Below are 20,207 nucleotides of genomic sequence, written 5' to 3' on the forward strand. Positions count from 1 at the left end.
ACCTTCCTGTGCTAACAATGTGCCAGCTATGTATCTATCAAACAGTTTTTAAAAAATACTAGTATGGTATTTGCCACATTAGACTCAAATCTTGTGTTTCACAGGATAGGATTCATAATTAGGAAAAGGAGATGGACATAAAGAGGTTGTAAACATTTTAGAAGAAACCCACGTATGTTATGTCAGAGGAAAAAAGTGGAAAGGCTAGGCAAAATAAACAGAGTTGACTGGAAAACTCAAACAGAAAACTTGCGAGCAGGAACATAAAATGAAGAGTGCAGAGGGATAAATAAAAGCCTGAAGACAGCAATGAGGAGCACTTGGAAGGCAAGGAGTAGGTACAGTCAATAAAGATAAAAATAAGAAGAGGTCAGGGAGGAAAGAGTGAAATGGATCTGTTTGGAGAGGTTGCAGTTACTGTATTTAATCAACATAATCAAAAAGTGGTAATTAAATTAATGTGTCCCTATTGGATGAGCTGCTGCCTGAGCACTGTTCTGTGCTGAGCAAGAGAGCACAAATAGGAGAAACGGCGGCTTTGCTGGAGCTGGGTCTTGTTCCACAGTTGTGCTGTATATTCACCGCTCTTCAAAGAAGAGTAATTAGAGTAGGAGCTACAGGGATTGCTACTGGCAGCTCCTGAAGGTGACTGCTCTGGGAAAGTAATGAAACATCTCATGTCTCAAGTGTCCGCGTTACACAGAGTTTCTGTGCCATAGGGCCTTTTAACCTCTGAACCCAAAGCAAGGGTTTGGCTGGATCTGCATGGTGCTCACGAGCAGACGCCGCATTGCAAAGGCAAACCCACAGTAAAAGTCCAGAACAAGGAGTAGGAGGAGGAAGAGGGGTGTTTTCTGTGGTGTGGAACCCCTTAGGACAAAGCAACAACACAGACAAGTTACCTTCTGGGAGTGAAAATTTTGGGAATTTGGGCGGGTACTTCTGGGGTAGACTCCCTTTAAGCTGACGCTGTTACAAAGCTGAACGGCCCGGGAACGGGAAAGCCAACAGAGAGAAACACCAAGAGGTGACGGAGGACAAGGCTGCAGCACCGCGGGGGCCACGGCAGGCCCGCCCACACGGGCAGCAGCGGGAAAACCGCGCCCGTCCCTCGAAAAGGACAGGGAACGAGTGAGCGGGAAGAACCCCGCTCCTGCCTCCTCCTTCGCCTCCTCCTCCTCCTCCTCCTTTCCCCCGCCCTCCCCTCCCCGCCAGGCTCCGGGGCGGCGCGTCCGTGAGCGGAGGGGCGGAGCGGGGGGCGCGGGAGCCGCTCCCCGCCCCGCCGGCAGCACCGCCCCCGCCCCCGCCCCACGTGTCCAGCCGGGCGGAGCGGGCGGCGGCGGCGGAGCGGGGACCGGCCGCCCCCTCGCCCCGTTACGACGAGCCCGCCGGCTGCGGCTCCGCCCCGTGGCCTCCGGGCCCTGCCAGGGGGTGGAGGAAGCTCCTCCCTGAGCACCGCCCCCGTCGGCTCGGCTGCCCTCCCCTCCGGCGCGGCGCCCCGGCCCCGGCGGGGACTATGCGGAGATGGTCGTCCCGAGCCGAGGCAGGAACAAAGAGTCGCCGCCGCTCAAGCCCGGGCAGCAGCAGCACCAGCAGCAGTCACCGGGCGCCAGCCCCAGCCGCGGCCGCCGGCCGCACTCGCCCGGCAGGCAGGGCTCCGGCGGGGCCCGCGCCATGCGGAAGGGAGGCGGCGGCCGGCGGGGAGCCAGGGGCGACCCCCGGGGACCCTACCGGGAGGGGCCCGCTACGGACGGGGAGCGGGACGTGCTGGGCCGCGGCCCCCTGAGTCTCCTGCGCGTCTGCGGGGACCGGCTCCGAGGTGAGGTTCCTACCCCAAACCCTGCCCCCTCCTCGCTCCCTCTGCCCCCGCTGGGATGGGAGCCAGCCCTTCCGCCCGGGGGAAGTGCGGTGGAGCTGAGCGTCGCTTCCCGTCCCTCTTTCCGGCAAGTGGCGGTACCCTTGCCCCGTGGCACGGGATGGCTGTTGCCGGGGGAGGGAGCGCCGGGACATCTTTCCCCGGGAAGCAGCGATCGGGGTCCGGCGGGCGGGAAGGTCCCTCCCGCGGGAGGGAAGCAGGAAGGGAGGCGGGCGGGCGGTGTCTGGCACTGCCCGGGGCAGCGGCGGCGGGGTCGCGCTCCCGCTCTGCCCGGGCCCGTGCTCCAGCCTGTCACAGCGCGGGGAGGGTGAAGAGAGAGAAAAGCTGACAAAACCCACACGGTGATCGGCGAGACGGGGGCGAGGAAGAGGGAAAGGGCTTTTTATCACTTCAGCATCCTTTGGGGGAGAAGTGGGGAAACGTGCTGTTTGCGTAACTAACTCTTGTTAAAACAGCCTCTCTGGTGATGTTGACTATCGCAGCTTGCAGTGCTGGCATGACCAGCTTATTTCTGCTGGAAAGTATGCAGGGTTGTGTATTCTTTCAAAGTCTGACTTTCTGCCTTAGCAAATTTGCCAGTAACATAGCTATGTAGAAATTCTCTTTTGTCAAGTTATTCCGTAAAAGTTATTTCAGAAATTAAAAACCTGATGATTTATATAGTCACCTCAGTAGTCTCTCTGTGATGTTTAAAGCTTTTATGTGTAGTTACGAACTTGCTGTATGAAGTTTCAGCATTTTTGAGGTCTAGTCTACTTTTTTTACATAAAACTAATGTTGCAGAGTTCAGATTTCCTTTTATAGAGGCTGTGCTTAATTGATGCTTAAGGTGCTTGTGTTCTTTTGGCAGTATTTGTTGTCGACAGAAGGGCCTTCATCACAAAAGCTGATAGCAAGATATGGCTCACGGTCCTTCTGGGTAAGTGGAAGGAACACATCACAGGGGGAAATACTGATCTTTTTACCTTTCTTTCTCTGGAACTGTAAATTGTATCTAAATATATTTGGAAATATAACTTGGAAAAAGGAAAAAACATAGCCGATGTTGAAAAGGGAAAGGAAATAACTTCCTACCTGGTAACTTTTGTAAAGCTGTTACTGTAGCAGTTGATGTGGTATCACAACATTTATAGGAAAAAAATTTCCACATATTTATGGATTTCTCCTATCCAGTCATTAATTTCTAGGAAAAAAAAAAGAAAAAGGCAGCGGCTCTTACTAAGTAATATAATCACAACAGCTTGTTTGGGAAGAAGTATGGGTGGACGTACATACAGTTGTAGAGGGATGTAAATTCAGATGTTATTATCTTTGGGAATATTTTTGAGGAAATAATGAAATGGCTTATGGCCAAAATCTTGAAAAAACCACCTAAAGTGTTTGTAAAGAGATGCATTCCTAGAGTTAACAAGTGCTAAGTAATAGCATATTTATCAGATGCACAATTAGATAGACCCTGAAAGGTATTCTAGTAAGGAGTGTCAGGGTATTCCAAAGATGCTGGTACCATTAATCAGACCACCAGCAGTCCTGGCTGCCGAAGGGGGTTTCTTCAATTTGATGAATTACATTGCAAAATAGTAGCAGGGAAACAGCCCTTAGCTTGGAAGCTAATTAATGGATAAAGTGTTCCTGAATTGCTTTACTTACATCTATTTATTCAGCATTTCCTAGACTCGTAGTTACTTAAATGACATAGAAATGTTAAACTGATGGTCAGAATTGAAAAATGCTTTCCTCTGATTGAAATTTGAGATCAGAGAGAGTTTTATAATTTCTGGAATTTGAATTTGTCTGTGAAACCCAGATAACCAATTAAATATTTCAGGGAGGTATTTTCCTTTTTAATGGTAGTAAAACCTTAGTAGCAAAGTATGTAATAACGTACAGTATTTGCAGTAGCAAAGAATGTACATACACTACATATGAAATAGTGAGTTTTGATTGAGTGGAATTTGAATTTTTGTTGTTGCTTTGCTTAAGCTTTAAGGCCCGTATTTTAAAAACAGAGGCTCCCACAGCTGGAGCTGGTTTAATTATAAAGTGTGAATTTTTTTCTCTTATGAATTATCTCCAATTTATGTGCAGCAGTAAAGTTGTCAGACTTTCAAGGATGTTCTTATACAACACTTCACCCTATTATGTTGTTAGGTTTTTTTTTTCATAATGACCATTGACTTGAGGCCTTATTCCTGAAGACACCCTTATTATATTGCACAGAATCTAAAAATGTAACAACTTGACTAAGCTGCAGAAGTAGTCAATACTTGCAGGTTCCTCATTGTTTTCAGTTCTGCTATATTCCTACCTGATCACTTTGTGGATATTTGAAAAATATGAAGCAGTTTATTGTACTCTTCACATCCTGTTGGATTACAGTATCTCAGCATTTGTTGTTCTCTTGGTAAATAAAGCCAAGGATGGCTTTATTCTTCAGTATTTAATTGCCAGAATCAGAATCCTTTTTATATGCCATTCATATTGCTTTTCTTAGAATGGCACACAGGCAAAAATAGGAAATCTATCAGATTTTATATAATATCCCTAGTCTGCAAAAATCTTATCATATGCTTTGCTTTTAGGGATTCTTAGGCTGGGTGAGAAAATGGCATCTGCAAGTTCAAGTACATAGTAGCTGTGTAAGTGTTTACAGCATTAGAACTATAGTATTCCCTTCCTGTCCCCTCCTTCATTCCCTCTCCAGTAGGGACATTAATGGGATCAAAGGATGGTAATTTAACAGAGCTGAACGGCATGTTTTCCATCAGAAGCTGGCTTAATGCAGTCTGTTGAAAAATGCTGATTTGGACTTACAGTGGAAGTCTATGAATTAAGCCCATTGTCTCTTGGAATATGAGTAATTAACATAAATTGCTGTGTGATTATGAAAGGTCTTGACTTTGTACTGATAATAGAATGATACTGTGAAAATGTATATGAAATTCTCCAGAATAACTGTGAATGTATTTACACTTACTGCATTGACTTTCAATAAAGCATTTACTGAAGGGAAGAATCAGATTTAAAGCTATTGTTTCCTCTATGAAATAAGTGGTATGTCTGGATGTGAAATGTAATTTCCATAATAATAGATAATTTATTTGCATCAGTAAAATACCGCATATTTGCCTTATTTGGATCAACATGAATTTGAGTTAATGAACAGTACGGGCAACTAATACGCATTGGGCTTTACTGTATATTCTTACCTAACATGTGATCTGTTTTAAAATTGTTATTTTTTTTATAGCTGGGGTGTGTTTATATGCAAATGTATTTCAGCATCTAATCTTACTGGGAATCTCAGGAATGTTGCTGAGAAATGAAATAATGCCATGTACAAATGTGTAACTATTACTTAATAAGCAATAACTAAGAAAGGTATGGGCTGCTCTGTTTCTTTCCCTACAATTACTGCAAAACATGATTTTTGTATGGAATATGGTTTGCTGCATTGCTGATAGAGCTAATGTGCTTACCTGGAATTCCCTGTCACATCAATACCTGCTTTTCTGAAAAAGACATTTGCTGCTTTCCTTGAGAACTAAAGTAAATGTCCTTAGTATAAAAATAACCCCTGGAGCTCCCGAACCTTTCCTAAAACATTAAGTTCTGCTTATACTGATTTTTTTTCTACAAAGTATAAAAAAAGGTGAAGTTTTAAGTGAAAGATCGAGGTCTTTGTTTTCCAACTGGAACCCAGGCTTGTCTTTGTGATGGAAGTGGAGCTGTACAATTCTGAAGGAAGTTTCAGTGTGATATAGTACCACCTCAACTTTTGTGCAAAGTGTTTAGCATGAGGTCAATGTTGTTAAATTGCACCAGCAGCTAGTTTAGAAATTTTTTTTAGGTAATTTTTTTTCTGTCTTTCTTTTTGTTTTGTGGTGGTATATTTTTGTTGTTGCTTGTTTGGGTGTTTTTGGGGTTTTTTAAATTTTTTTTTTATCTTAGCCAGCTTCACCTTGGACTTCTTCACATACAAAACTTTAATTTTAAAATTAGGTCATAATGCAACAAACTGCAGTTATGGACCTTATGGAGATCATGATAACAAGTACTGTCAACAGCACTTCCAGGCTCTGTGTTGGAGGAATATACAGACTATATATATGGAATATATATATTGGGTATATATACTAGGGCATGAAGTGCACATTAAGTCCACTCCCATGCCACATAAATTTAGTGGATTTGCAAAGGTGTTTTTCTTTCTCTTATTGCTGTTGCTTTCCAGAAACAGACAATCCTAGTCTTGCAACATGCAGCCTGAACAAATGTATGTTCACTAACTCTCAGACCATGACAGCATGCAGGCATTGCTGTGTATTTTACCAATGTCCACGCAACTTCACCCATTCCACATCTTCAGAGAGGCAACGACAGTGTCTGAGTGCTGGAAGGGGGGAAGGTGTGTGCCAGTCAGCACCCTGGAGAGGGACACAGTACTCAGCACCTTTCTGGCCACAGCTGGGTGTAAGCAGGAAGAGTGGTTGTCCTCTCCAGTTTCTCTCTGCTCCATACAGCCTATGTGAATGAGGGATCTTCATTCACCATGAAGATTTTCACAGATTAAAGACAACTAGTCTGCCAGATCTATCTATGGCAGAAAGCCACTCTGTGCCTAGAGAGCAACTAGAGACACCTTCAGTCTAGGAAGAGCACCATGGTCCCGCTAAATACCTTCACATTATCCCTCACTCATGCAGGCTTTGCTTCCATGGTAAGCTGCATATGTTTTCAGTGCTGCCCAAGCAAAATGGAGTGGTTCCTGCTCTTTCTGGACCTTGTCATGCTCCAGAGGTCAGAGACCTAGAGTGTTACCTCACTGATTTATCAGCATTTTTCTCTTCCCTTTGTCCTTCAGATTACCTCCCATGTTCTGTACCTACATGGCAGCAGTGTAGATAGTCTTCAAATGGGCAAATGGAATTTTACGGCGTGCAGAGTCTATCTTTTTTTTAGCAATTATAGTCTCAGTTAGATTTGTGTTGGTTGTCATGGTCCATTTGGATTTCTCATATTTACAGTGTGCTCTGTAAATTAAAATTTATTTTATGAGTCCATGGGGAAAGAAAACAAACAGACGTGACGAACAAGGGCCAGTCCACTTTGTGCAGAGTAGTCTAACATAGGAATTCACTAATTCATCATTTAAGTAATGAGGTTTTGAACTCAAAAGTTCTCTAATTCAACTTGAAACTTCTAACTTGTGTACCTCTCAGCAAAATAATTACCTGGATGATGGTGGGAGTGTTCATCCTTCCTTTTTCATCATGATGCTGGCATCCCCTGTATCACACCGAGAAGCACGAAAGCCTCAGGAGTTCAGCTGCTGCTGGATCTCCTTCAGAAACTTTTTGGCTAAGCTGATGTGTTTACACCTTAATGCTTGGAAGTTTGGTCTATAGCCTTTCCATGAGCTTCCATTCTGAAGAAACTGCCAGATGATCAATACACCAGGAGGTGCAGGAGACAGTAGGCTGCAGGTGATAATGGCTGCAGAGTGACCTTAAGCCCTTTCAGGCCACCAGGTCCTGCCTGTTTGTTGCCCTTGCTTTGACCTAGCAGCATGGCTTGTAGCGTGCTTCAGGACTTAGCATGAGTTAGTGAAAATCTAAGCAGGAGCTGAGTGACCAGTCACAGCAGGCATCATAAAAATGCTAAAAATACTTATTCTTATTTTAAAAAATGCTTGTAATTCAGTCTTGTTGTTGATAACTGAAATGTGTGCATTAGATACTGGTGGGTCAGCTTGAATGATGCAGGATATAGGTGGAAACACTACCTAGTGCTGAATACCACAGAAAATTTTCAAAGACCAGGCCGTGAAGGTTTATTCAGATGTTCCTAGTCTTCTCTTTGCTGGAGTCTTGAGTACCTTCTTTGCATCTCTGAAGTAGTACTGCAACTACTGCAGTGAACACGATTTCATGTTCAGTTATTTAAATATTTGAGTAACTTCACACCTTTTGTTTTCTTTACAGCTGTTTTTGCAGGAGTCCTACATTGGTAAGGTTACATTTATTGCTTCAGAGTAATATAGTATTTTAAAATAATAAAAATATAATTTTTAGTTATTTTTAGAGAAGATATTGGGATAATTTATATTTAGAACTTTCCTCTCAAGACTAAATTATCTCTGAGCTGAACAATTCTGTTCTTGTGAAGCTGATGTGAAAGGTTTCTTAAGCCTGTTCAGAGACGAGTGAAGCCTGCTTTTCAGATGAAAAATTTCTGCTTAATCATTAAGTGTCTGCACTTAAATTAAAATACATTACAGTATTATATATAATATATAGCATTATTATATTATTACTAATGCCATAAGAGAATTTAATAAATACTTTGTGTTCATATTTTTTCAACTTAAAATTATCTGGATAGATGACAATATTGGTATAATATATGGGTAAATTACAATAGCAATTTGTAAGTAAATTTGGGGTATTCACTGAATGTTCTTTGGTGTCTATGACTTAGGACATATTCTAAACCTCTTTATTCCATTTTAATTTTTGTTATTTTTTGGCAGGTGTCACATAACAACTCTTTTTGAAAATGACCGTCATTTTTCTCACCTGTCAACACTAGAAAGAGAAATGGCTTTTCGCACAGAAATGGTTAGATTGTGTTTCAGTGTTTGGAAAACTTCTGTCTGTAATCTGATCATGGGCTTCCCAAAATTTCTTAATACATTCTGCATAAGTATACATGTTGATCTCTTTCAACTACTGTGCATTACACTTTTGTGTGCAGAGTATTTGTGTGACTTACAGCTGATCCCTATGGGTGTATCACTTCACAGTTCACTTATAATATAATCTAAAAGTATGATTCTGGAGGACCCAAAATAGAAAAACTGCAAGTACCTTATACCTTGCTTCAGTTATAGTCTTGTCATGCAGCGGCCTTTTCTTAATATTTTTTCAATTAATAAATGTTGGCATATATATATGTGTGTGTGTGTGTGTGTGTACACACACACACAGCTTTTGTCTGCTTTTATTTTGAGATTTGTGAAATACTATGCTAATGTGTAGTTACCAGCCCAAATGAGAGATTTCAAGGTATGCTATGAAACAAAGTGGAAAGAAACCCACATTGCTTGTTGCGGTGGCAGTAATAGAAGAGATTTGAAAAACTGGATAGTCATCTTCAATAAGCCTGTCCTGTTTGTTGCATTACGAAATTTGTTTTAAAATGAAGCTTGCATACAGGGGTTCCTGAAGCAGAAGTGATGTCTTTAATTGTAAATAATAAATCTGTTCTCCTGTAGGGTCTTTATTATTCCTACTTCAAGATCATTATTGAGGCACCATCGTTTTGGAATGGAGTATGCGCTATTATGAATGACAGACTAACTGAATATCCTTTAGTGATTAACACCTTAAAAAGGTTCAATCTTTACCCAGAGGTGAGCTATGTTTTAAATATAATACCTTCTGCAAATCTTTTGTTGTTTAAGCTTTGACTACAAATTTGTAAGAAATGTTACTCTGGAAACTATGATTGTAAAGATACAGTGACTAATGAAGTGTTCCAGATTTCAAATGAGAAAGTTACTTCATACATTGTGATCAATTTCCAAACTTCAAGTATTTTCAATCAAATGTGAAAGCTGTCTAGATCTTAGTATTTTGTGCCCTAAAGTTGCAGACCAGTTCTATACTTCTTGCCTTCTTTTGTTCTTTTCCCTGAAAGCAGGTAGGTTGCTGACATGATGTACTTCAGGAAATAAGACATGTGAATTATCAGTAGTATGTGACAATAATGACTGTAGTGATACAGGTTGCAAGAGGTTATTTTGTTTTCAGTTGTGTGTAGGACATACAAAACTGACAGAATTAAACACTTCAGAGTTCATGGTGGCTGTGAAATCCACGAGTGCTAAGTTTACTTCGATGTTGCAGAGGAAATTCCTCTGTGGAAGACTGACTGCTGTTGTTTTGAACATACTTAGTGTTAAACTTGTTACCTGGTTAGATCACATTTCTACTCTGCTTTTTTGTCAGTAAAAAGAACATGTGTTTTAAGTATAGAAATGTTGAGGTTTCTGTCTCTTAAGGTTTTGCCAGTGTGTCTCAAACATTTTGCAAAGGGAAGATTCCTTTGGTTAAGGTACATTTCTGTTATTTCATGTGTCAGCAGCAGCTTATTTTTATGAGAACCAGCTAATAATGGCTGTGATTGTTGGGTACTAGCTTTTATACTCATTCTCCTGCTCTGTTCGAGCAGAGCTGTTTCCAGGAACTGTATGTGTACGAGTTCTTGGTGTGCATGTATTTGTACAAGTTGCACATAGTGGTTTCATTTGCTTCTTAAGTCCTTGCTCTAGAACTAAATGCTGTATAGATGAGCACTTTTTGTTGCCCTCTCACATGTTTAGGGTTTGCTTGGAATTTTTTTTTAACTCCGAAGGGATTGCAATTCAGTTCTAGAAATGCCACATTATGAACATAATTTGAATACTAAAGAGTTGTTTCCTTTAGCTGACAAAGATTTATTGACTTCAGCTAGAGTCTGACTTTCAAATATCAGAGATAACTGGTCAAATGAACTTAAAGACTCATCAGTATCGTCCTGAAAGATGACTTAAGTAAATTAGATAATGAAATCAAAACAAGAGCAGTCAGGTATACTGGCTGACATTCTGTAAGAGCACTAGGTTGATTACAGTGCAAAATGTGTAGGCTTGTCTGTTCATTCAGAGTTTTCTAGGATTATATTGACTCTCAGAACTTGGTGATAAGGTATGAATTCATTCATCTCTTCTGTGCCTGTGTGGGCATGCAAAGCAGACAAATAGTCTTCTCTGCTCCTTTTAGTCATTTACTGTTCAATGTCTAGCCTTCCTAGATAAATAGTTCTTTGGAGGTTTTTTTAAGTATTTCTTGAATACTTCTGTTTCCACATAACTGTATTTATAAAACCGTCAGTAGGTGCAACTTGACATTTGAAATATGTTGTCTGAATTTATAGAATTTTCTTTTGATTATAATAGGGCTGGGTGATGAGAAGATGCTTGTGGATTTATTTCTTGGCAGTAAAATGTTTCCTTTTGATGCTCAGTATCCAGCCATGCTTCCTGAAAGTGTTTCATTTCCTGTTTGATATTTTGGGATCTTTCCAGCTGTTTCAGCCCATTAGTAGCACTAAGGCTGAATTTTAATAAAATGTTTGTTTGTTTAGTAGATTTTAAAATTAATTTCATCAAAACCAGTCTGGAAATCCCATTGCTAAACAGGATGTTTAATTAAGAAAAATAAAACAATTCCCTTGCATGTACAGCCAGTACTAGCCTTGAAAACTTCAAAAAAAGGAAAAAAAAGTAAAATAAGTCTGTAGCAATCAATGCATCATTTATGTAAATTATACACATAAGCAGTAAAAAAATCTATCGAAAGCAACAAGGTAGTCCTTGTAGCTGTACAATGTTATGATCCCAATAAAGTTGATTTTCCAAGTATTTGCTCCATAAGTCAGGTTGTTCTAGTAAATGTGGTGTTTTCATTTCTGATGCAGAATGGCAGAGAGACAATGTGTTAGTTTCTGTGGTGGAGAGATAAGGTGTAAAGTTTGCTCTCTGGATGTTTGTTGTTATGGAACAGTTTATATTTCTGTGTGTGGTGGTGATAATGAAAATGTGAGGTGAAATGAGGAGTGTTGCAAAGATCCACGTAGTTGGCTTTAAAGTGCACACTCGAATGCAGCTAGTAAAAGGGCTTGACTTTTCTACATGTTCTTTTATAGCAAAGGACTGTCCTTGTCCGCAGAGATCTCCTGGGTCTGAAAGCTAGGCTTTTGTTCTCCTGGTTCTGCATTTACTGCCTTATCTAATACGGAACAGTAGAATTTCCAGAAACATCACTGTGCTCCAACTGACCTAGCAATTTTGCACCACTTACTGATTTGCTTCCATTTTTATGCCCATGTTAACTGTGTCACGTAAAGTAGCTTTTGACAAAAAAATGGGGTTTTTTGCTTCAATTACCTAACCTGATACCTTTTTAGGGAGTATTCACTTGTAAAATTTGCAGCAGACACAGGCACTTGTGGCATAAAAAGGTTAAGTTGATAAACTAATTATTGGATTTTTTTTTTGGTACAACATTGGTTCAGCAAGAATGCTTTATGTGCTTGGGTAATGTCAGCTTCGGGGCTGGTGATGCAAATTTGCTATACAGATGTCCCTAACAAAGCACATTCAGGTGATAAGAGGAAAGATGCTGATTTGGTTCTCCAGGCCTATTGATATCTGTCTGGAGATGGGGCAGGTGTCTGCTTCATGTATGCGCACGTGCACTGCCAGAAGCGCCTGGGCACAGATGTTCAGAACACTTCCAGGAATTCAGGATACTGTACTTTGTAAAGCACAATGTTGAGGCACGGAGTCTTAGTCTAGAAAGATATAGTCATATTTTAAATATATAGGATTTACATTGGGAGGGTGTGAAGGCCCCAGATGAAGCCATGATGATTGAAGCCTTGGTGTTAACAATTAATGAATTTTAGAATCGCAGAACAGTTGAGGTTGGAAGGGCTGTCTGAAGGTCGTCTAGTCTGAACGCTGCTCGAACCAGGGTGAAGTAGAGCAGGTCACTCAGGGTCATCTCCAGTTTCGTTTTGAATATACTCCACCTCTGGGCAGCTTGTTCCAGTGTTTGACAGCTCCCAAATTAAGAAAGTTTTTTTCCTGTGTATAAATGGAATTTCCTGTATTTGAATTTGTGCTAATTGTCTCTTCTCTTGTCAACCTAAAAGAGTCTATCTGAGTCATTTTTATTCTATGTTCTGCTTGTCTTGGCCAGCCCAGAACTGGATTCAGCACTGCAGATACAGTCTTAGCAGTGCTGAGTAGAGGGGAAGAGTTGCCTCTCTTGTCCTGGTGACATACAGCTGATGATATATTTGGCTTTTTTAGCATCAAGGGCTTGTTGCTGGCTCTAGTACAAATTGTCCACCAGGACTCACAGATCCTTTTCTGCAAAACTGCTTTCTAGGTGGTCAGCTTCCAACTGTACTGGTGCACGGTGGTGTTTGTCCCCAGTGTAGGACTTTGCATTTCCCTGTTGGGAAGATTCTTGTTGGCCCATTTCTCCTGCCTTTTGAGGTCCCTCCAAGTGGCACCACAAGGATCAGTCACTCCTTCCCGTATTTATCCTGAAGACTTGCTGAAGATGTTCCCTTGTGCCATCATCTAGTCTTAAGAAGTAGAACAGATTGGCACCAGATTAAAAAAATATCTGCAGCTATCTCCTTATCTATCAAGACAGTCATCTCAGAAGGTTATAAAGCTGGGCAGCTGTGATTCCACCTTTGTAAATCCATGCTGATTGCTTCAAATCACTTTTTCGTCCTTTGTATGTTTGGAAGTGGCTTCCAGGAGGATTTACTCCATCACATTCTCAAACGCATTGTCTGTTTTTCCTTCTTGCCCTTCTTCAAGATAGAAGTGACATAAGAGTTTTATTAATTGTATGGGGAACGAAAAGAAAGAATCATCTTTCTTATATATGTTTTCTGTGACACAGGGCAGAGACAGCTAATACGGCAGTGGTGAAACATATTGTCATTCTGGGAACCCCTGGGTTATAACTTTCAAAGCAGTTCAACTGGAATGGCCACATTACTCATTTATGAACTCTATAAAGTCAGTTATATCTTGACAGAATAGCTTGGTAATGTTATTAACTAATGACTTTGCTGTGAGATGAGTTGTCATTTTTTCTGTGTGTAAAGTACTGATGTTTTCTGTGTCAGGTGTTGAGATTTAATTGAGCTGTTGTTACAAGAACATGACAGCCTTTGCATGGAAAATGGAAATGCTCTTGTACATTGCATCTGGAAGCCCTTTGTAATGCATGCTTAAAATTAACCTATCAAAATTTAACAGAGTAAAAATCCTAAAGATTAGGTCCTCTGATATTCTTGCCAGGTGCAAAAAAATTAATTGACTTTAATGGCTTCAATTTGGTCAACTGTCCTCTGTCAACAACATCTATGATTTTAATATCTGACAAACAAAAATACTCAAATGAGGAACCTTCCAGATGATGAAATACGTAGGGTTTTTTTTCTGAGTATTGCAGCTTGATGCATGAAATTATTTCTGTTAAAAAGCATCTAAATATCAATAGGAATAATTTTAGTCTATTAATGAATATTTGGTCTGTTAGATGCCTTTAGGAAATTATGGTCAAAAGTGCTAAATTGCTGAGATAAATTCTGAGTTTGAAAATAATCCTGGATGAGGGCGAGTTGTCATGAGAGGTTACTCTGGGCAGAAACTTCAAATCCTGTTTTCTTCCTAGGTGGTCCTCGCCAGCTGGTACCGCATGTACACCACCATTATGGATTTCCTTGGTGTACCAACAAAGACATGTTGGACTGTAAATAGAGGAAAAGGGCTTAGTCCTGTTGAAAGCTGTGAAGGTAAATTCTGTTTTATCATGGTTTGTCCTTGGAAGCATACAATTGTGGCTTTATGTATTTCAGAAATAATAAATACTCCTGTGTTACCAAGGGTGAAAATGTGGGTTTTGCTTATTAGATAACTCCTCCTGCCTAGATTGAATTCCTATCCTGGACTTTGAAACTTCACAGTTATGATCTGAGCCTTCATAATGTTGGATTGTTACAAAGAATAAGATGTCATAAGTGTAATTGGAAGCCTACTGTACATGTATTAATTTGTGTAACTTCCGAAGGATCCCAAATACATTCCGAGTTCCTACATTTCAAGATTTCCCCCCTCCGTTTTTGAGATTTTTTAGAGAAATCTTACTTAGTGATTCTGCTGAGAAGAATCATCTTCTCATGACCTACTATTAAGCATAAGAATTTCAACCTTATACTTTGATTTTGACACCAAAGCAAGGACACTGCTACTTTTTTGTTTTTCGGGTTTTGGGGTTTTTTTTCCACATTTGAAATATTGGCTTGTCAAGTAAGTATTAAACAATAAAAGTGTCTTACCAAGAAGTGCTTTCAAGGTGTTCTACAGTCAGTTCAAGCTGAATAATAGTTTGTGAAGTTGTTTCATTTTATCATTTAAAATGCCTTTGTGTGATGACAGGTTAGTGTTTTTCCTTTGCACAAAGGCTGTAAGAACTTCAGAGCTTGAATGGTTCACTTTCTCTAATTTTGTAAGAAACAATAGACAGTATACAACCTTTCATTCCTGTTTTTCATAAAAACAAAACCAACAGAACCACCAGCTATTGAGACTGCTGTGTTTGGTGAGCATATCATCATCTTACTTTAGAAAACTGTCTTGCTTTATTTTCAGCAATGGGGAATAATCAGTTCTGCATATGAAACTATGAAGTTTTGCTGCCATTCACTTTAATGAATAAGGCATTTTATGCTGTATTGCTGAAATGATTAGAGCCAGGAGGATTTAAAGAAATGGTAAAGAGAATAACAGCAGAAGAGCGAGCGCAGAAGTGTCTGTTAATGAATAAATTGGAAGACGTGCATTACTGAAAAATATCTTGGCTTATAATGAAACAAAGGAAGCAAAGAGCATTGTGTGTGATACGTTTAAAGGTGGATTTACTCCTGCAAGAGATGGGAAGTGAAAGTCTAGGATTAACAAACCTGTTCTAAAAAGCTCTATGAAGTCAAAACATAGTCTAGAGAATATTCTTAGTAGTACTTCTGCCTTCTAAACCTCACAGGTTTTTCTCTGCAGTTAATGCATCCCTCTTGGCTTATTCTGTCACTGACTGCCCCCGTGCTATGTCTACCCCTGCTCCTCCTGGTTTTTTCCAAAGCTGTGGTCTTCTGACTGAATCTTCGCAATAGTCTTAATGACATTTACTTGGTTTTTTTAATTGTCTCTTTCTGTAGATAAATTGAGATATTATACTGATAGTGTATATATAATATAGATATATTAAGATAGTATATTGATTGCATGGTGCTTTATAACCAATATGGCCTTTCTTCTATATTTGACAACATATATTAACTGGTTTTTGTTAGGGTTGGGAGACCCTGCTTCCTTTTATGTTGCTGTGATTTTTCTATTGAATGGATTCATGATGTCACTGTTCTTCATATACGGTACATACCTCAGGTAAGGCAGTTGAGACTGAGCTTTTTAGTTGGTACTAGCTGTCAGTTTTTAGACAAAATTTGAAAAAGTGAATGTAAAAATCTTTTTATGGGACATTGATTATCTGTTTGTACAGCAGTAGTGCTTTTTTTTTACATATATGTTGTCACTAAAAATTACTGAAATAGAGAAGCTTTTTGCCTCAAATAAATTACGATGCTGGAAAAAAATTGTGGAAAATTTCAGTGAGGTGGTATCTCATTGATACCACCGGGTTGTGGATAAAACTAGATGCTGTATGTGTTTTAAACAGCTTTTGACATATTTCTGCTCTAAAAATTATCACTGTAACTCATTTTTAAACACAAGTTGAATGTCAGTGTACTTTTAACCAAGATTGGGGTTTTCCCAGTGCTTTGCCTCAAGTCGTATTTGCATGTATTTCCATTTTAACTTAACTGAGAAGGCAACATATTTTTTGACATAATGCATTCTTTTGGACAAATTGTATGCGCTTCCCTTTTTCTATAAATTTGTGTTTTCAGCATCTGTCCTTACATTTCAGGAACTGTAATACATTTTCATACAAAAATAGATTCTACATTCAGCAGAAAAACAGAAGTGGAAATACATTTTCTGTTTACGTCTGTTTTCATGTGTTGGTTTTGCCAAAAAGTCAAAGGCAGCAATATTTTCCTCTGAGAGATGTGATTGGTTTTCCCCCCCCCATTCATTTTCTGGCTTCATTGTCATGGGTTTTTTTCTTTCTTTCTGTCTCTGAAGCATGTGCTGCTAGTTCAAATGAGGAGTAGCCCAGGGCAGATACTGTCAGTAGAAAGAGGAAGTTGCCTAGTGCATGTTTTGAGGAAATAGGTAAACTTTGAATATTTGTGTCATTAACTTGTAGTATTTCTCTTAAGGGAGTTATACAGAAATTCACATTTTATATATGAATGTCATTGGAAAAATCACTGAGCTCTTTATTTCTCAGTACTTTCTTTAGAAAGCACAGACCTTGAGTTTTGTTTCTGGTTTGGCATGGTTTTTTGCGAATTTTTGTTTTGTTTCTAGGGATAACATTTTTAATGTTAAGCACATTCTTTTTCTCATTTTTCATATTAGTGTTGAAGCTTTTGGAATTCATAGGATGTAAGGTTGAGTTTTACGTGCAAGAGTGCACAATTCCTGGAGATTGTTTTACCACTCAGTTGGTATCTTTAATCCTCAGATTTTGTACCCAGAACCTACTGGTTCTGTTTGACTTGTATATTAGTGATGAGTGAAGGATCTGAGGGGATTTGAAGGGGGTTTTTTTGGTTGACTTTTTTTTTTGTGTGTGGTTGATTTTTTTTTTTTTGGTTGGTTGGTTTGTTTTTGGTTTTTTTTAAGAATCTTAACAACTGGCTGCTGCTTTTGTTTAGTAGCAAAAATGGCATAATCTGTCATTCAGAGTAGTAGTGAACTTGAGGGCACAAAAATGTTCTTTGCTTTGTATCATATAACTTGAGTAATTACAAATCTGTTCAAACAAATGTATTGCTCTTTTGAAATGGAATAAATCTAAGTAATATCTTTGGGTTTAGTTTTGCTGTTTATTCAATTGGTGAATTTGATTGGTTTGGAAATGGAAAAAATCCTTAAGTCAAGGGCTTAAAAAGCTTCCTCATGTTAACATCACAGTATTTCACATAAAAATTAAATTGCATCTTGCATTCACCATATAATGAGTTAATTTTAAAGTGTGTTTTTTTGAATGTGCTTGATTTGATTACCCAAAATTAATCTTTAGATTGAGACCAAAATTTTCTGTTAGGGTGACTGAGCATGCAGATTCTGAAATTTACTGCTCTACATCTTAGGGAAGAAGTACTGCATTTATATCACCTGGTTTTTAAAAGCACCAGATGTAATGATCTAAACCAAAATTTATGAGCAGTGGAATAACTGTTTTCCAAGTTATTAACATTAAAATTGGTGTTCTGCAGAAAAGAGTCGATGTATGAAGAACTGGTTTGCTCTGAAATAAACACTGTCTGACTAACTAGTATTTTAATATTGTATGTACTCAGTTGATTGCCTTCCTTTGGTACTTGAAAGCATTCTTCCCTTCCCCCCAATAAACTTAGCTGTACACAAGTGCTGCTTCACATTTTTTAAGCAACATTGACCATTATAAGATTCTGTTGTACCTATTTTTCTTCTTTTCACAGTGGGAGTCGTCTAGGAGGCCTTGTTACTGTGTTGTGTTTCTTTTTCAATCATGGAGAGGTAGGTCTCCCTCCCCCACCACCCCTTTTTTTAAAATTATTGTTGAAGTTTAAGCTAATTCTTATTTCATTAAATGTAGTGATGTTGCATATTTATTTGAGATTGAATTTAAATAACTTAAATTCAAATAAAATTAATGAATAAGACACAATTGAAAGCTAAATAGACTATGACTGGAAAATGCATAGCACAGTCTTTTGTCAGTTCAGTGCTTAAAATAAAAAATCAGCAGGTAATATATTGTAAATTGGTCCTGAGATTGAAACTTAGTAGCACAACGCCTTCAAGTTTCAAAACATCAGAATACTCTATTTTCATGCCCATTCCACACATAACTGGGCTTCATGTACCATATGAGTAAGCTTCAGAAGGTTCTTTAAATTGCTATATATTTTACTGGAAATTCATCAATACAAAGAAAAGTGCAAAGAAACCTCTGTGTTACTGATATACTGTACCCAGGATACACAGAATTTAGAAATAGTGTATGTATATAAAGGTTTCCAGTGCTAAACTTAAGTCAGCTGCATTGCAGGAAAAAAAAAAAAAGAAACTGTCATTTAGAATATCTCTCCTGGTTTTCCCAGTTAATGCTGTTCATGTCATTGTTTCGTATTTTGGAAGAAAATTCATAGCTTTTATTCTGATTCCCTTGGGCAGTTTTGGTGGGTTTTTTGAATTTTTTTCTTAGTGTTCATTTTACGAATGGAAATTTTTAATGGTCTTCTAAATGGAAATTAATTACGTATAATTTAGTTTGGGGTTGAATTTATGTTTTGTTTTCCTATTTTACTGAGCTGAACTTGATAGAGAACGCTGAGTAGTAAGAACATTAAGTTGTACATAACAGAATTAAAGATGCTTCCATTCACAGTAAGCTTTGACAGTTTTCTTATAAGACAAAAATCTGTGTGATGGAATAGCTATTTTATTTTCAAGTTTCATTTCAAATGTTTTTCTTTAAATATTCCCCATGGATGCATGGAGGATATTTAAAGAATTTAAGCATTCAAGAATTTAAGTATTTTAAAGCATTGTCACCCATGGATGTTGAACTGCCTGGTTGAGACTAGGTAACCATTAGAGTTGCTAAACTTCTTTTGTGTTCTGCAAGTGTAAACACAACATTTTATGTGGATTTCTATTCTTAACGGCATCCTGAAGTGAAATGATGTTTTATCCTTTGCTAGGGAATACTGATAGAATAGGCACTCTTTTGCTGGGTCTGTGAAGGTGGCAAGTGTAACTTCAGAAGGAAACATGTTGAAAACTCCCAGGTAGTGGGAGCAATGATGAGAATGAACATTTATTTCACTGTGGTACAAGCAGTTCTATCCATAGGAGACTGTAGGAGAGCTTCTCTCTCTCTGTGAATGACTTGACTTAGGGAAAAAGCACAGATAATGTATTTTGGAGAATGGTATGAAATCAGATCTGCATAGCTCTACACAGATGAAGTCTGGGTTTAGGTAGAGCTGAGGTAAGGCAACCCTGACTCAGGCTCAGCTGTATGGATTTCTGGAGAACAGTAGGAATTACTTGCAGAGGTGCAGTGTTGGGTCCCAGCTGGCACTTTGTGTTTGGACTGTAGCTGCATGAAATAACTCAGACTCACTTGATATGGTTGTGTATATAGTTATGGTAGTACATGTAGTTCCAGGCACAGGGGTGGTCTCTCCTCAGCAGGTGCTCTGTTGAATCCCATGCTGTGGGTGTGCCCGTGTGTAAGAAATACCCAGCTCTTCGATACGCCTCTGATTATGTGCAGATCATCTCGTGTGGGTCGGCAGTGCGTGCAGTCGAGCTAGACCAGCTGCTAAAAATTTCCTTTCCTATTTGGGAAGGCTAGGACTGAGCTACACGAGTAATCCTGATCTGCAAATCTTGGTATCTCAGCTCTAATGCTGTGTAAAAGTGGTTTGTAAAATGCTCTCTGGCTTTGAGCTAGTGACCCTAAAGCTGTATGTTTTTATTTGTGCTGTGCTTGTGCTACTGTGTTTTAAT

At 39.2% G+C, this 20,207-nt stretch overlaps 1 protein-coding gene across 1 annotated transcript in view; it reads left to right on the top strand.

Moving 5' to 3' along the window:
- The first annotated feature begins 1,524 nt into the window (after positions 1-1,524).
- The window catches only part of DPY19L1 (dpy-19 like C-mannosyltransferase 1), a 45,860-nt gene continuing 27,177 nt past the window's right edge, over positions 1,525-20,207 (top strand). Inside the window, exons 1-8 of the mRNA XM_039549115.1 lie at positions 1,525-1,819; positions 2,727-2,795; positions 7,861-7,885; positions 8,409-8,496; positions 9,153-9,290; positions 14,188-14,308; positions 15,863-15,956; positions 18,146-18,203. Coding sequence (XP_039405049.1) covers positions 1,525-1,819; positions 2,727-2,795; positions 7,861-7,885; positions 8,409-8,496; positions 9,153-9,290; positions 14,188-14,308; positions 15,863-15,956; positions 18,146-18,203 — 888 coding nt within the window. The remainder of the gene's footprint in view (positions 1,820-2,726; positions 2,796-7,860; positions 7,886-8,408; positions 8,497-9,152; positions 9,291-14,187; positions 14,309-15,862; positions 15,957-18,145; positions 18,204-20,207) is intronic.

The sequence above is a fragment of the Corvus cornix genome, chromosome 2, assembly GCF_000738735.6.
Source record: "Corvus cornix cornix isolate S_Up_H32 chromosome 2, ASM73873v5, whole genome shotgun sequence".
Lineage (NCBI taxonomy): Eukaryota > Metazoa > Chordata > Aves > Passeriformes > Corvidae > Corvus > Corvus cornix.